Genomic DNA, 17,603 nt, shown 5'->3' with positions numbered 1-17,603 from the left:
ACGGAGATTTGTTTTACAGCTGAGCTCCAGCAGGATTACTGAAGGAAGACAGAAATCATCTATTTACTGACCATCCTACAATGTAATTGATAGCCCACAACACACTGCACAGTGATGTTTCAGACTCACAAGAGAACAAAACCAGGTTTTTGTGTCTATATGGTGACTGGTTCTCACACATATTCTCACCTAAACCATACATGAAAGAAATCTTTTAAAAATTAGTATAACTAACTCAGAATTTGTGTGCAGTGCACTCATGCATTCTCCCTAAGTGAAATCAGTTGTCATCATATTTTAGCTGGAATAATATCAATTATCTTAACAAGGGACCAGAAGCATGGAAAAAAAGAACCAGTATTACCAAAGAAGGAAACAGATGAAAGTCTGAAAAGATATCACAGCTAGATTACTGCACCCAGAGCACAACAAACAGCTTCACTTAAGAAGATTTGTTTCTGAGTCATTTATAGAAATTAAAGTTTACTTTTAAAACTTTCTAATCATTTCAAAGACTATTAGGGGAACATAACACCCAATTCTGAGATTTAAAGCCCAAAACTTTCACAGAAATAATCAGCAATAATGGCTGCTTATCACTTTCCAAGACCTGGTCTCAAATGAAAAAACCTGTCTTCTTTGTCTGTCATGTTACTGAAAACTGCCAGTAAATCTAACCACATAGCTCATAATTTTCATCTGTGTGTTCTATACTAAGATTTATATTCCCATAAGGAAATTCTGATTTATTTCTTACTCATTGATTTGGGTGTTTGGGAAATGTCACTCTATCTTTTTACAAGTTAAAAGTAATTGAGATGAAAACCTTGAAAATCATCCTGATCCATTTGTTTTTCAAAACTCAGTCATCTGCATAGTCCCATCAAACACTAGCAAATAATCCTGGTTCTTTCTGTACCGTCTTTCTTCTATGCTGGTTTTGCTCCATTTTTTGTTGGTTTAGGGGACCACAGTACAGGTATTCACAGAGGGAATGTCATGTTACTTAAATTCATTAAAAACTACCTTTGTGTCCAGCTTGCAGGGTGAAGCCCATGTTCAACAGCAGCATTTTCTGCTGGTAAACCAAATGCATCCCATCCCATTGGATTTATCACCTGTCAGCAAAAACAAAAAACACAATATTATGCAACTTTCTGGAATGGCATCAGCAACGCACACAAGCCTCTAAATAATGAACAGTGGTTTGCATCCAAATAATAAACGGTGGTTTGTATTTAAGCATTTGCTTTGTCTGAATTGTACCTCTTCAAAATATGCCCACTACAGCTATGCCTGGTTTACAAGATGGATACGAAGCACACTGGTGATCTACAACGCAATATAGAGGGAGGTTAAAGTTTTATGTAATAAATCCTCACAACCAGTTCCCAGTTGACAACAATAAAACTCAATCCTTTGTAAATCTGTGTGGTGGTCAAAATTAGTGGCTGATGCTACCACCAAACAGAATCAAATATTCATCCTAAAGAAGGAGAAGAAAAAAGCAAACAAAACTAATTGAACCAATGGATTTATAACTGTACCTGATGTGTAGCCTACTTTTTTTTTTTTCTTTTTTTTGAAGAAAAAAAATACCCTATGATAACCTTGAATCCAGCAGATGAAATGAACGGAGAAAATTATTTTAGTCAATTTTTTTTAAAAAAACCTTTTGTAAATACAGACCGCAGACTGACAAATTGTATTTCATGACCACAAAGAAATAAAGATGGAAAAAATGTTTACTACAAAATATAATAGATAATTTATATTGAAACAGATATATATCTTTTCTATTAATGTGCAAATGACTTAGAAAAATAATCGAGCAATACAATAAGTATTCAAATAAACTGTTTAATAACCAGGGAAAAAAAGGCCAGTACTCACGATGCTGCCTTTAAACACACTTGTATATTGGATACCTGATAAAACCAATGCCATTTCTTACAAATGTGCTATACATTCAATGACCCTGATTAAAGTTACACAAGTTTAACAACAGCATAATTGAGTAATGTTTTACAGGTTGTAAGAAATCAACCTTTTTACCCCTAAAAATATAAAGCATTTGTTCTCTAGCGGCAGGTAAGCAAACAAGCAATAAAAAAGCAAGTCCAGCAATACTAAACACATAAACATATAAACTACTAAATACATAAACTATCTCCGTGCAAAAAAAATCTGTTCGTTTCTGAAGCACAAGAGCTACTTATATCACTGGTTTGAAATATTTTTATTCTTCGCTGCCACAACCTTCCAATCCTCTGTCTTCAATGGATTATTTTATAAAAATTATTTTACAGACATGTTTATAAAGGTGCCCTAGGCATCAAATCAGTGTAAAAAACCCCGCAGAATTTAACAGATGTGACTCCTCAATATTCTTGTTTTCAATAGTGATCTAAAACTAAACCTGCTGCATATCATTACTCTGCTGATACAGCAACAAAACCAAAGGTATTAACCTCTGGTCAACTGTAATTCAAGCCAGTACAGGAAGGGTCCATGTACTGCCCATTTTTTATGTATAAACCTACTAGAAATCGGAATGCTATGCTGTGTTAAAATTTTCCCTGTAATCAAGAGAGATTATTGTTCCTTGTATCACAGTTTCAGAAAAAATGAGTCAGATTTCCTAACTCCCCACTTCCTCACATTATAAGCGTTACACGGAAAATCTCATTTTGACTGTAAAACACTTGTCAATGCCTCTTTGAAGCACACCTCTCCCAAACCCTTCTCCTTCTCCCCCCAACAGTAATCAGAACTATTGGTGTAGAAGAGATAAAAGGTAGGTAAACTCTACATAAAATACAAATTTCAACAGAATTTTTTAAGGACACACTAAAATATTAGTTTCTGCAGCTCAGCTCTTTTGACCACTACTATTGCTGACCACCCGTCTCTGGACAGAAATGACGAAATAAACCAGATTGTTTTTTTCACAGACAATACATATTTTCCCTTATTTAAACCCTGTTTGTTTGGACAAATGCCCTACACTTGCATCCCTACGAATACCTGGTTTTCCTACAGGCTGATGCACATTGAGATTAAAAAAGCTACTCTTGATTGATTTTTGTAAAATTTGGCTTCTGAAGATCTCCTGCAGCCAAAAGCAAGGCACAATCTCATTCCTCACGCTCACGAGCAAAAGGATGTTGGAAGAACAGCTTCACTACTGGCTACAGGCTCCCCAAAAGGGCTGACTGATGCTCCAGACAGTTGATGTGCAGACATTTTATAACTGTACCATCAGCACTAGCAGAAGTTATCTGCTTACACAGATCTTCCCAATTCTAGCATGTATCTTAAAAATATCATACAGTATATTCACTTATCACGTTCAAAAGACAGTTCAATTTCACAACCGATAGCATCCCTCAAGTTAAAGGGCTGAAGAAATACACTAATTTAAGTTTCAATCAGAAACCTGAATTTAAAGAGACATTAAAAATATGCTCAAATTAATCTCCAGGATATATCTATTTATGTAGTTGCTATAGAGATGAATGTAACAAGCAGAGTGGTTTAGAAAACGATTTCAAGTTTATTGTCTCTTTTATTTCTCTATCGCAAAAGGCAGCTGCGTGTTTCTGATCTTCACCATGAAGTAGACAGGTAACGCTTGCTGGTTAAAACTACTAGGTTAGTCTTCAACACAGAGGGCTTAAGATCCTCAGAAGTTCACATGATCTGGCAGGATCAGCTATGAAAGACTGGCATTTTTTACCACTCAACATACCACGTTTTGCACAGGAACATGAAGTTGCAAGGAAACCATTTAAGTGTGTGGGAATGAAGTGCTTGGTAGCTACCACACTGAGCCATCTTTTCACAAGCAGATTATTAAAAAGGAAAACAGCTGCATCTTGAAACATTTTAGATCCCAAAGACTCTGACTTCGTATTAGCATCAGTGTAAGAATCATTTCACAGCATGGTCAAAAAATCTGTGCTTAATAATGGCTAGAGCTCTTCATGCAACTGTAGGATGAAGCAGAGGAAGACACAGTAACTCCACATATTAATTTCTGAGATCTCAGCTCTTCCTTTCAGAGGATTTTCATCTATTCACTGCCACAACAATCAGCCCATCACACTGACATCAGTAGGCGAGATCAGCAGGTACTATATAACACAAAGCTGACAATGATCTCATAACACTCAGTTCTCTGCCTCCGTCAATATAACTAGGACAGACAATTCTCTGAATTTTCCTTAGTGTGTGTACAGAAAGAAAGAACTTGTTTGCTCTGCTGATGGGCTCAGTATGTCTCAAAACTATGGCCAGGGTGCTGATGGATCTTTCTTACATCCAGATCAATGCATTCTACATTTTAAGAAAGATGGCAGAATCACTGTCAAAAATGCCTGTAAATAAATGTATGAATCTCGGAGAGTGTGTGATAAGAGAAGACAATCAAAAATGAAAATGAAGAGGCTTGCTGACAGACTAGTGATTTGAATCAATACAGGAAATTCCACATTCCTGTTCTGGTTATAGTCCCATGACACGCTCAACATGAACTAATCCCAAAATGCTGATAAAATGGGTCATCCATGGTTGCGAGCTCCAGGTGCCAGAAAACACTCCTGGCCCCAGCAGCAACTTTCTGTCATCCTCCTTGCACTTGATCTCACAACCATGTAACAACACACAAGTGAGATAGTAAGAACAGGGGGTTGCAGAGGGGAAAGTAAGGGATGGCTGCTTCTTTCACTGGCTGCCTACAATTAGACTGAACACATTGAAAATCTCAATTTTAAATTGGCAGATTACAGATACAACACATTTTAAATACAAGACCTCCAGCTGAATGCAGCTAGATTGTGTTTTAAGTGTAGAAGGCAATAAACACCATTATACAACAGCTAAAAATCACCACCACCACCACATAAAAAAACCCAGACAAAGCACACCTGGAAATAGATTAAAATAATGAATTTTTACTAGTGTGTATATTCTAGCAAGGACTATTTCAGTGCTCCTCTGCAACAGAATACTGCAATATTAGCATTCTGATAAGGCACTTCCAAATTAAAAAATAATCGACCCATACAGATTTCTATCAAAACATAACTCTGCTTATGAAACACTCTCATGTACTTCTTGCTCCCACAAGACACAAAATATGAAAAATCATTCTATGTCCACACACTACCAGAACATTCAGAAAACAAAGGTGTCTCTTCTCCTTAATCTCATGCATTCTTGTCTAACATAATTGCATTTAAAATAATATCTCGTTTTCTCCTTTTCTTTCAAAATCAGAGTGAGCTCATTAACACCGTTGGTACTTCTTGCTGGAAAACTAAATTTAAATAAGATTCGATTCACATAGGATACTTGTAATACTTCCTAGTTAGTTCATACCACAGAAAATAACCTGGCAAAAGGGCATAACAGCCTCACTCAAAAATAGGTAGAGACTAGCAGCTAATGACGATCGGAAAATGGAACTGTATTGAAATAATTTATCCTACTGATGAATTCAATTATAAAGTTTTAATTAAACTTGCCTTTCTTCAATGCCATTCGTTTTTTGAATTTCAAGAGCATTAAGATTCACTGCTGAAAGGAAAAACAATTAATGAAAATATATCAAATTTAAAAAAATGTTCTAGATAAAATGAAAACACCTTTTAAGTCAGTTGAGGATATTGTGGAAGTATCACTGATTATATTCCAGTCCCATCTATCAGAAGCATTTTAAGTAGAAATTAAGAAATCTGATCCTAGTGTGCAGGAATTTCATCCTGAATTGTCCAATGATGATTCTCATTTCTGCATAACTCACACATATGACAGCTTCACTGTGGTATCAATTTCAATTCAAAATTTTATTAAAAAGATATCACAGGAACTATTGAACTGAATCACTCTCTGTTTACTGATTGCTAAGGGAATTATTCTCAGTCCTATGAGAGGCACAAATTATCCAGTTCGGAATTTATCAAAGACATGATAATAACAGGATGATAAAGCAGTGGTAAATCATTTTTTCCTGAGCAGCAGCAGACTGGAAATCTGCCATGGTGAAAATTATCATTAATATCTCTATAATATGTCCATGGCACCCTCAAATAATGAATACGAAATCTCTTAACTTCTTTCAAAACTATGACATTTGAATTCACAACATACATGTAAATTCATGGAGAAAAAAGCAACCAGAAACGGCACAAAATGGTTCTGGGTTGGTTTAATAATATATACAAATTTGTAATTTAAAATATATAAATTACTTTTTCATAGCATTTTTAAAGACATATGCTTGTAATAAAATCTCTGACTAGAACCCTACCTGCATAAAAAATGTTTTAATTTCACTTCAAGAAAAATATTCTCCTTAACACATTTGGGAAAGAGACTAGCTCACTGCATTCATGCGAAGTAATCTATATCATTTACAGTTCCCACGCAAAGTCTTCAAACTTCATCTTCAGTAACTAGAACGTAAACAAGTTATCTTACAACAGATGTACTCTACAAATCATTTACCCAGCAACCTAATCCAAGTGCATGAAAGAGTTTGTTTCCCACGCACTGCCCGCAGGCACTTGAGGGGTGTTGGAACAAGACAATGATCAATGCAACTCTGGTGATCCCCGCTGTACCGCAATACACACCTTCATGCACCCCCTAGTGAAAACTCCGCTATGGTGATCACTCACCACTACACTGAAAAAGTAACTGCTTACTGTGGTTGCACTTGCATCAAATCCTGCCCATGCACATCATTTAATAAATGCTCAGCCAGTCATGTATCACAGAAAAGGCTGCTGCTCATTAGGTAATCTGTTCGATTGCCCGTTTTCACTGTCATTAGTCACCAATATCATCTACAGCTTTATGCTAAAGCAGTATTTCTTCCAAAAACAGAGAGGGGGGGAAAAAAGAGCAAACCATATTTATTTTCCAACTTAAAATGCTGGTGAAATACAGGTTTCTGGCAAATATCAGTAGATTTCAGTGCATATTACCTTTCTAGAACATTTTAATTGAAACTAAATCAGATCCTATGCAGCCGTAAAAAATGACATACTAACGTCCCAGTTTAGAAAAACAAAAATGAGCATCCAATTGATTTTACACTTTCACTATTAAGATTTCAAACTACCTCCAATATGAAGAAATTACACGAATGCATTCCAAAGAATGGTTCCAATTGACTGAAGGAGCTCTAATCCCTCTGTAAAAGCATTCAAGTTTATCCTTATTTAAGTATTACAACAAAGAATCCAATTCTTGCCTGTTCGGATCAAATCAATATGAAACTAATTTACTATTTTCTCATGAAGGCATTTTCTAAGAAAAACATCTCTACCTTATTCAACATACATTACTTTCTTACTCAACCACATACACTTTTTCTGATACTTTCTCTCATTGCTTATTAGACAACAAATATACATTTTAGTCTAAAGTTCTCCCTGAACATTTTTGCCTTTTTCATGGTAACAGCCCATCACTCCTCGTTGCCTTACAAACACTTTCAACCTACTTCTAGCACAGTTTTATGACATTCAAACATGCACTATTTAAGCTGAATATCCAGAAAAAAAAAATAGAACAACTTCAAAATCATGGATAGTAATATTTTTTGTTTCAAAAGCATTCTTTGTTTTTATGTACTGAAGAATTCCAGGAATTCCCTGAATACAAGGGGAAAAAAATTATTTGGTATATTAAATTTTATCTATAAGACATAACCATGTCATAGCCTATAACTATCATAATAAAGAAATCTTCAACAGATTGGACAACTGTGACAATGGGCAGGGAAAATATTTAGAGGCTGATAAATCAGTTGCGAGGAGAAAATCAATTATAAAGACTTTTATTCTAAGTGATGAAGAAATTTGCATGAGGAATCAAGAAAAGGGTTTTTTAAGGTAAATATAAGTTCCAGCAAGTTAATGTACATCAGCAACACAACAGTTCTTAGTCTGACATACTCAGAAAATCATTTGAGAAATCTTTAATGTCTCTTAATAGTACATGAAGGTTAAATTATTCGGCTGCCCACCTTTAGCCATAAATAGATGTTCAAAGTGGTTAACACAACAGAAGATACATATATTTATAGAAATTCAGCATGTTCTACAGGCACTCTAACATACTTCAAAGTAATTTTTTACATGTAATGTAAAAATAAGCTGAAATGCAAGATTTAAAAACTTTAAAAGACTTTCAAAACTTTCCTGGATAAAATAGGCAACTGTGGAAATAAAAACGTGCTTTTACAGTGGCTCTTGTATTTCATTGCAATTATATTAACTTTTCGTTTTCTCCAAAGGTTTCTGTTAAAGGTGGTTACTTCCCTTGTATTCAAAAACTAACACCTACAGCATCCTACTGGATGTAGACAATTATTTTCACTTTATTTTAGCTAGTACAAGAAGCAGCCGGTTTTCATCTTTCTGAACAGAATTTTAGCGGATATCTCCACTGTTATTGATGAGAGATGAGCTATGTCCTGAAATGACATCTCCAGTGGTCTTAACATCAAGCAAGAATTAAAAGTCCTTTCAAGAACACAGTTGGCTTTTTTTTTTTTTTTTTTTTTTTTTAGTGAGATCTAAATTCTGGTCATTCAGAGGACTTAGGAAACATTAGTGTTACATTAGACATTGTGGGGTTTTTTCCTCATTTAAAGTCTAAGGTAGCTATTTCTTATTTCTATAATTTTAAAAGCATGACAATGCATTTCTGTAAAGCAGCAGCACATATTCAGTGCATGGTATGTTCATCATTGGCATAAAACACATAGTATATGGAAAGGCAGTACACTGAATAATTCAGTGACAATATCTTTAAGAGTCTCATAGATGGTGATAAATCCAAAAAACACTACACTTCTGCAGCATTTGCAGCAAGGAAATTGCATTTAGTACAACAACCAGCAATTAACATTTTTTCTTCATTTCATCATCTTTGTACTCCTTGGAAGTTCTGATTCTTATATTCTTGAGCTGCTCTTTCTCTCTTGGACATAAGAATTCCTTTCTGAGTTTCATCCTGGATTCTTGCCTACTGCTATTTCTTTCCTTTTGTACCCTACTCCAAAACTGGGTCTTCTCTTTCCATAGTACTCCTTCCCAGTTCCTTAACATTTTCTCCCTATGAGATGTCTTCTTCCCCCTTAATACAGTTGTCACTCAGGCCACAATTCTCCCTTCCTCACATTCTTCAAACTTTATCCACCAGTCTTTAGCAGAACTCTAACCAGGATCCCACCTGTAGACTGCAGAGACTAGGCTCTCCACTAGACCTTCTACTTACCAGAGAGAGAAATGAGAGTGAGTGAAAAATGAGGGAGAAATTATGCCAGGCATGGGGCAGATTGGGAAAAAGAGGAACACAACAGTGGCAAGCAGTTAAGTCTTAGCCCACCTTGTAGACTTAGAGCTAGCGTTTCCTATGTATGAGCAAGGTTACAGTAGGGAAGCCAAGGGGTCAGCTTCTACTAAACAGAAACTTCTACAGTTACGGTCACAAGATGTGACGTGTGACGTGATTCCGTTCATCTGACTTACAGTAGGCATGAGAAGGGGTTTCTCTCCAAGCTGGCCCGGAAGAGCAGGATGCCCCTCTGAGTCAGACCAAAGGACATCGACCTTTAGTCAGGAGCAGAAGAGGTCAAAGGAGTTAATTTCTGTGGTGTCTCAGTCTTCTCTTGCCAGCAATGCTTTTTTGTCCCCCACGGTCCACTGAGATGGCAGTAGGGTCTTGTCTCCTCTAACAGAAATGTTTGGGCCCACACATCTCATCAACACTGTGCCATACATCAACACACTCAGGTAGCTGATACAGCATCCGCAGTATCATTTGAGACAGCTTCTAACAATTTGTTATCAACTCTGAGTTCTGAGCACAACTTGTTTTAAAAGCCTAAAATTTCAATATTCAAAGCTCCACAGGTCATTATTTATCCATTTGTAGCATATATTCCGACTAAGCCTCCACTTCAATAGATTTTGGAAAATACCGATTTCCTGATCAGTTCTGACATTAAAACATTAAAAAAAAATCATTCAGCCCTACTGTGGATCTTTTCTTACCTGCATCCCTCTCATTTTCTGGAACCGAGCTACAGCGTCACTTATGGTGTAGACACGAACATGGCCCATGTGAAGTTTTCCAGAAGGATATGGGAACATAGAAAGCACGTAAAACTTTGGTCTTGATTTCTAGGAAGAAATTTTTAGAACATTATGACTATGTGAGTTAGCATTTCACTTAAATAAACACATGCACACATTATCAACTACATAGCACCATGAAAAGACACAAGGTTCTGCTAAAACTGATCCACTGACAGAGTTCCTAGGATCAAGGTATTCGGGGCTTTAAATGGAGCTGTTTTACCAGACTTTGCTGCCATTTATATTTTTATTTATATGACACTTGAAAATTATTTTAATCCACTGTAACTCAATCAAAGATATATCAATATAACTGTGGCTTAAGAAATCACCGTTCCCTACCATAGCATCTGTCACTGATTATCTATGTGCTTCTAATCAGTCCCACCAAAAAATGAAAACACGACAGATTATATTATCCTCTTAAAAGATAAATCAGCATTTTACTTTGTATTTGCAGCAAACATCAAGCTCACGCAGGGCCAGTTGCTTTTTGTCAGCTGAACTGCTGCAGCTCACTGAGTGACTAAATCATTTGCAATCACATGAACAGCCACTGATGTGAAACTGTTCAGGTTCCACTACGTATGCTCAGATCCAAAGACATCTTACAAGCAGTGTCTTGCACAGCGAAAAAATTTAATTTAGTTCATTTTGAATAAATGGACAAAAGTTGCAAAGAAATAAAACATTATCTCACATTGATTATTCATTGTTTACCGTTGAATTTATAATAAATACATGTTCAATAAGTTCCTACACTATTTTTCTTATGTTAATAATGAAATTAAAAAACATGGGCAGCTTTTACTATTCTGAACCAAACTCTGTTCACATTTATCATATATTCCTTCTTTATCACTTTTGTCCAATAATAGCAAAATTAGAAATGATCTGAATACTTGCAGCACTATACACTATTTCCCTCTTGAGATGTTATTAAATATATTTCAACAATAAGCATAAAAGATCATTAAAATACACTTTATAACTTAGCATCCATACCATATATGATACCTACATATACATGTATTGTCATATATTAAAGACACAAGCCTAAATTATTGTTCTCCCTGCTACATGTATGCATACACACCATTTCCATCTCAATTTCATTCCTCAGAAAAAAACAAGCCTCTCTTCTCTCTCCGACACTTTAATAGAATCATTTTTTTGGTTGGAGAGAGGGCACATTTTAGGAAAAACTAAACAAACATGAAGGGGCACAAAAATGGTTTTTATACCTATGTGAGTGAGCATAATTGTAAAGGCAAAAAGAGTCAGAGACTAAGATTACTATTGTTTTCAAGATCTTTTATTGCATGGGAAAACTTTTTTTTTTTTTCTGCAAGACACTCATTGTAAACCAGAAAATACTTTTTAAAAATCACCTTCCCTTAACACAGATTTTAATTAATCACAATATGCAGAATAGTAGATTTGTCATAAACACTGGGAACAAGATCTTTAGAAAATTGTTTACAAAACTTATGAACATAGAAGATGTTTCTTTTAGTACTTTACATAATTAATTCCTAAATGAGGTATAATACACAAAGAAAGAATTGATTACTTAAATACTTCCTAAATTTACAAACTCATACCTTCCTGATTGTGTTTTTCCTAGAATTTTACTATTCTTTCTCCACCTATTTCACCAACTGTTTTTAATAACCTACTATCACATAAAAGTATTTTCCCCTGAAATGTAGTATACATCTCATCATTATAAGCCAATTGTACTAAGTAATTTTCAATTCATTTCACTGTGAAAAAAACAAAACTATTAATCATGTAATCTCCAAATTTCTCGTAATGCTTACATCAGTTTCTGAAATTTTGCAGAACTGATCCTTTATTCTTGGGAGCCACCAATTTTCAACTCTTTTTCTTGTCTGCAACCCATAGTTTTTTTCCCATTTCCCCGTCTCACTGTAAATAGTTCTGACGCAAGCGGGAACCAGTCTTCTCTGCCATTTAATTAATCCCAGGAAGACATTTAGTTGTCTCTTCAAACACAAGGAACAAGTGCCAACTCTCTGACAAACCGACTGCATTCTTGAGGTTATGCTATCTGAAAAAGACAAAAATATTTATTTCAGTCCTCAATATGTACACAGAAATTCTGTGGTTATTATTATTGTACAGAAATTTGCTAGCTAAGAAACATATTATAGCTTGATTTAGATTACTTGGCTGTTTTCCATGGTACTTGCATTTTATCCCCATGTGTTCCAAGTTAGAAAAGTATTTATTTTTTAGCCAAGAGTACTAACTGTGGCCTTTGCACAGAACAAAACTGTTCTGTTACGATTTCTCCTCTAATAAGATACAATTCTTGCATTTGGTCTCCAATAAAAGCAGGATTAGCCAACTAAAGGTTCGAGAAACTCAGTCTACTGAACAGAAGATGGCCAACAGGGCGTTAGAAAAAATTTATAATGAAATAGGGAGAAGTGGAAGTTGAATGAAATTATCTTGTAAAACCACTGAATTTGTCACCACTAAAAAGAGATAGGGGAGGAAGACTATATTTAGTAGATTTCAACTAGGTATTCTAAATCAACTATTTGCTAAAGGGCTTCCTCCTCAGTCTAGTTTCCTATAGGAACTACATGAGAAACTTACACTGTTCAGACAAGATGTAACTCAACAAATCAAGCAAGTAAAACAACTCAGTTCTCTATCAACTAAATATCCAGTTAAAAGAACACCTTAGATGCTTTTGAGTGCATTTTCTAAAATAAAAATATTCAGATGTGACAAAGATTAGTCTGCAAGTTTGTTATTGGTCTCAATAGACATTTACTGATTTTACACACTACAGTAGGAAATATGGCATTAAAAAACTTTATGCTGAGAAGATTTCTTCCCCATCTTGATGCCTAATTCCTTTTAAAAAGCTTATTTATATCAATATTTCCTATTCTCTGTGGTTGTATTTTTACCAAGTTCTGGCCTATACACTTGATTATTGTACCAAGCTAGCTATTTCAGTCAGCTCATAATTTTTCCTGCAAAAATTTACATCAGTAAAATCTGTGTGTAGAGAAACTCTGCATAAAGAACAGTTGTATTTATGTATTTCCCGTATGACAGCAACATTACCAGTAGAAATAGTTGCTGTACCACCTAAATTGGGTCCCCAGTATAGCTAGCGCTTTGAATTTTTTGTTGCTAATCTCTAAAATCTCTCCCACTTGTAATAACAAATGCAGGGCTGAGCTCAGGATTCCCAGTGCAGGTGCACATAAGTTATTCAGGAGACACCTGATTCCTCTTCCTCCATAACCTCGCATTTATTCAGTCAGCTCAAAATTAGCAAGTGCACTTCGGTACTTCATTGCTTGACTGATTTTTATTATTTATGTCTTATTTCTATTATTTCAATTTATTTTACAACAGAAGGACCACTTCCTTATAGCAGGCCACTTTTAGCACTGTTGATTTAAAAAAATATGCATTTTAAAATGCAACAGTTACACACACATTGAAAAGAGACAGAAAATACATGAGCTAGATCCCACGCCTGCACACAGCTCAAGAGAAGCCAACCTGCCAATGTCACACCTGCCAGGGCACACTTGGGTGGCCTCAGGCCCTTAAGGTCATTTGAGCAGGGTTCAAAGCAGTGGATGCGAGTGGTGAAGGGGCTGCTGTCTGGGTCACACAGCATTAGAGCAAAGCTTATTTAAACACATGGACACCCAGGATGAGAAAGAGATCTGTGGTCTCCTTCCCTCTCCCTGACCCCCTCACGCACAAGATGCGGATGATCAGCAAGTCAGACACTAGGCTGAGCAAGGACATGTAGCACATAAATCATAGAATGTCCTGAGTTGGAAGGGACCCACAAGGATCAACAAGTCCAACTCCTGCCCTGGCATATGACAACCCCACAGTTCACACCATGTGTCTGAGGGTGTTGTTCAGTCTCTTCTTGAACACTGTCAGGCTTGGGGCCGTGACACCTCCCTGGGGAGCCTGTTCCAGTGCTCCACCACCCTCTGGGGGAAGAACCTTTTCCTCATGTCCAACCTAAACCTCCCCTGGCACATCTTCCTGACATTGCCTTGGGTTCTGCCATTGATCACTAAAGAGTTCAGAGCCGGCCCTTCCTCCTCCCCTTGTGAGGAAGCTGTAGCTGCCACAAGGTCTCCTCTTAGTCTCCTCTTCTCCAGGCTGAGCAAACCAACTGACTTTAGCTGCTCCTCATCCAGCTTCCTCTCCAAACCCCTCACCAATTTCATAGCTCTCTGAGCATGACCAAATGCAAGAGAAGTGGCATTAAGTGGTTTTGCCTTTCCAGGCTTGTGCGCATGGGACCAGAACAAGAAGGGCGACCCAGCCCAATGCTGTGTGTGTCTCTGAAGCAGCAGGTCACAATCTAAACCTGTCAGGTGTGCCAAGAGGGGAGGAAGGGGCCGGGTTTGACAGAGGAACCAAGGTTGAGACCCTGCTCTGGAAGGATGCAATAAGCACACAAGAGAAAAGGCCTTTACTAAATTAAGATACTGAAAACTGCTTGGTAAAGGCCAAAGCATTTCATTCACCCTGAAAGTGAAGCAGGCCGCCAAACTCCTTTCTTTTCACTGCTGCTCCAATTTGAATTAAAAAATAAAATTTAATTCTCCCAACCTTCCCCCGCCCCGCAGTTCATCAGCAAAAGCCCTGGGCTGGTGGCCCGCTGCTGAAATCCATGGGAGCAGGCAGCTCCCTCGGCGGGAAGGAGCGAGCGGGAGGGCAGTCCCGCGGGGCAGGAGGCCCGGGGAGGGGCGCTGCGGGGCACAGGGGCGCTCCGAGGGGCTGCACAGCCGGCGGGGCAGCCAGCTAAGGGCGCGGGTAAGCGCGGAGAGCGCACGGCTGCACGGACCGGCGGCAAAGGCCGCCCAGGGTGTGGGCGTGAGGAGGAGAGGAAGCGGGTGACCATTACAACCGTTGGGCTGACAGGAGGCGAGCCCCGCGCTCGCGCCCGCCGCTGGGGAACCGTTACCTGCGCGCGGGAACCCGCCGCTGCGCCTCAAGTACCCTCAACTTCCCCGCACCGGCCTGCGCGCCGCCATCTTGGTCTCGGGTTTTTGGGGGGTGCGGCAACACTGCGCCTGCGCCGCCTCCGCACGGCCTCTCGCACATGCGCTGAGGGGCGTTCTCTAGGGGCGGGGGCTGTGCCGTGGGGTGGCTTATGTGCCTGGACCAAAGGGCCTGAAATAAAGGTGTGGGAAATGCGCCGCGTTTTTAGCCTTGGGTCTCCCCGCAGGCCGAGTGGGAGGGAAGCGTGGTCCCTGCTGAAACAGCAGTCCTGCTGAAGGCCACCCGCTGAGGTGGGATTCACTCGGAGCCTGCATTTAAAACTTGACCTATGAACGTTTCAGGAGGTGTTTGGTGAGGAGGGAAGAGGATGAAGGAAGAGCAGGCTGCTCACCTGAGTAACGTATAAGAACACTGCTATGGGTCTGAAGGATCTTGTGCTGGGCACCATGAGGCTGAATTTATCACTGTATCTTTGTATTTCAGATATTTAAGATGTAAACCTAGGGAATCAACAGCAAATAAAAACATTAAATAAACTGGGGTTGAAGCTATGCAAAAGTTGCACAGTCTTTGATTAATTTGCTCACTTCTACAGCACATACAGATACTATGTAAGGTAACCATACAGTGCATGGCTGGATCTCAGTAGCAGTTTGTCTTCAATAATTTTATTTCCCTTTTGTAATTTTTTTTTTTTTTAAATAGAGGCAGATTCTGCAATAAAGCAAATAGTTGTTCTGTGATGTTGTTTTGACTAATGAGGAAAAAAAAAGGCAGAAATCAATAAAGGCAATCTAGAGCAGCGTAATTAATTCTACCTCTGGCTGGAAAACAACATTGTACTCAGTTGTCAACAGTGTGCAGCTCAGAGTTGTTTTTAATTACTGCAAGTAGCTTGTAGTAGCCTCCAAGGAGCAAGAATATTCTTTTTTTTCTTTTTCTTTTTATTTTTTTTTTCCTGTGGATTGTGCCCTTTTGCTGCTGGCAACTGTTGATTCTTTTCATTTTAGAACCTTTTCTCCACCGTGGGTTTCAAGCAGAGTTTAAACCAGTACATTCTGTTTACGCAATGCAGTGCCTACAGTAAGGTGAACCTTTTTGTACTCTAGAGATAGGGGCTTCTTACTTGACTAAGTATTTACTGAGTATGTTTTCTGCTTGTTGTGTACCTGTCAAGTATGCTTAAATTATAAGTTTTTCATCACAAAAATGAACTGAGAGCTGCACTGATGCTCACCCTGCTTATAACCTGATACAGTTTCACCACGACTGTGACAATGTGCTCTTGCAGTCAGGAAGGCCAACAGTATCTTGGGTTGCATTGAGAAGAGTGTGACCAGCAGGTCGAGGGAGGTTGTCCTCGCCCTCTACTCTGCCCTGGTGAGGCCACATCTGGAGTACTGCGTCCAGTTCTGGGCTCCCCAGTTTAAGAAGGGTAAGGACTTACTGGAGGAAGTCCAGTGAAGGGCTACAAAGATGATTTCTTTTGAGGAGAGACTGAGAGAGCTGGGTCTGTCCAACCTGGAGAAGAGAAGGATGAGAGGAGATCTCATCAGTGTTTATAAATAGCTCAAGGGTGGGTGTCAAGATGATGAGACCAGACTCCTTTCAGTGGTGCCCAATGACAGGATGAGGAGCAATGGGCACAGAGGGAAGCATTGGAGGTTCCATCTGAATACGAGGAAAAACTTCTTTACTTTGAGGGTGCCAGAGCACTGGAACAGGCTGCCCAGAGAGGTTGTGGAGTCTCCTTCTTTTTTACAATTGAACAATGGCAGCTCCTTGCTGTTGGGGTCATAAAGTAGGTAATGCTGCAAAGGACAGACTATTTTCTTGTGCCATTTTATACTGAAAGTAGTCAGATTGTGTGGGTCACTTTGTCCCTGGGCCAGTGAGGAGCTGCCTGTGGAACAGGCTGCCGAGAGGTTTTTGGAGTTTTCTTCTCCAGAGACATTCAAAACCCACCTGGACACATTCCTGTGTAATCTGCTCTAGGTGACCCTGCTTTAGCAGGTGGGTTGGACTAGATGATCTCCAGAGGTCCCTTCCGATCCCAGTCATTCTGTGATTTTGTGACTCTGCATAATTTTACTTTGCTTTCCTCTTGACCTCCCTCTCAGCAAGTGATAGTGACTTTGTTCTAACAGACCAACTCATCTCAAATTTGCTGCTGTGTGAGTTCCTGAGCTGGGGGAGGACAGGGAATTTTGCAGTGTCGGGGAACAAGCAGTGTGGTCCTCAGCTCAGGATCCTCAGTCCCAGGATAAACGAGTGCTCATGACCAGGTGGTACATGTTTTCACATCGAACGATGATTTCCCTCGCACCAGCCCTGAGCTCTGCTGATACACATGGGGTTGTTTGAGGGCTTGTGTCCCTGCTCGCTCCTTGCCCTCTGCTGTGGCTACTGCCTGTT

General features: G+C 38.7%; 1 protein-coding gene across 2 annotated transcripts in view; it reads right to left on the bottom strand.

The window, feature by feature from the left end:
- The window catches only part of LARS2 (leucyl-tRNA synthetase 2, mitochondrial), an 84,973-nt gene extending 69,728 nt beyond the window's left edge, over nt 1–15,245 (bottom strand). Inside the window, exons 1-4 of one of the 2 annotated variants that reach the window (XM_080339801.1) lie at nt 15,151–15,245; nt 11,981–12,231; nt 10,074–10,202; nt 1,027–1,118 (exon numbers count right to left, since the gene is read on the bottom strand). In XM_080339801.1, the coding sequence (XP_080195927.1) occupies nt 1,027–1,118; nt 10,074–10,202; nt 11,981–12,214 (455 nt within the window). In that variant the 5' untranslated portion in view covers nt 12,215–12,231; nt 15,151–15,245. Of the gene's footprint in view, nt 1–1,026; nt 1,119–10,073; nt 10,203–11,980; nt 12,232–15,150 lie in introns of those variants that run through there. The other variant, XM_080339802.1, reaches the window with a different exon arrangement.
- Nucleotides 15,246–17,603: the final 2,358 nt, after the last annotated feature.

This window comes from Nesoenas mayeri, assembly GCF_963082525.1.
Source record: "Nesoenas mayeri genome assembly, chromosome: 2".
Taxonomy (NCBI): Eukaryota; Metazoa; Chordata; class Aves; order Columbiformes; family Columbidae; genus Nesoenas; species Nesoenas mayeri.
The sequence above is the reverse complement of the archived record's forward strand: the minus strand, read 5'-3'. Positions and strand labels throughout refer to the sequence as shown.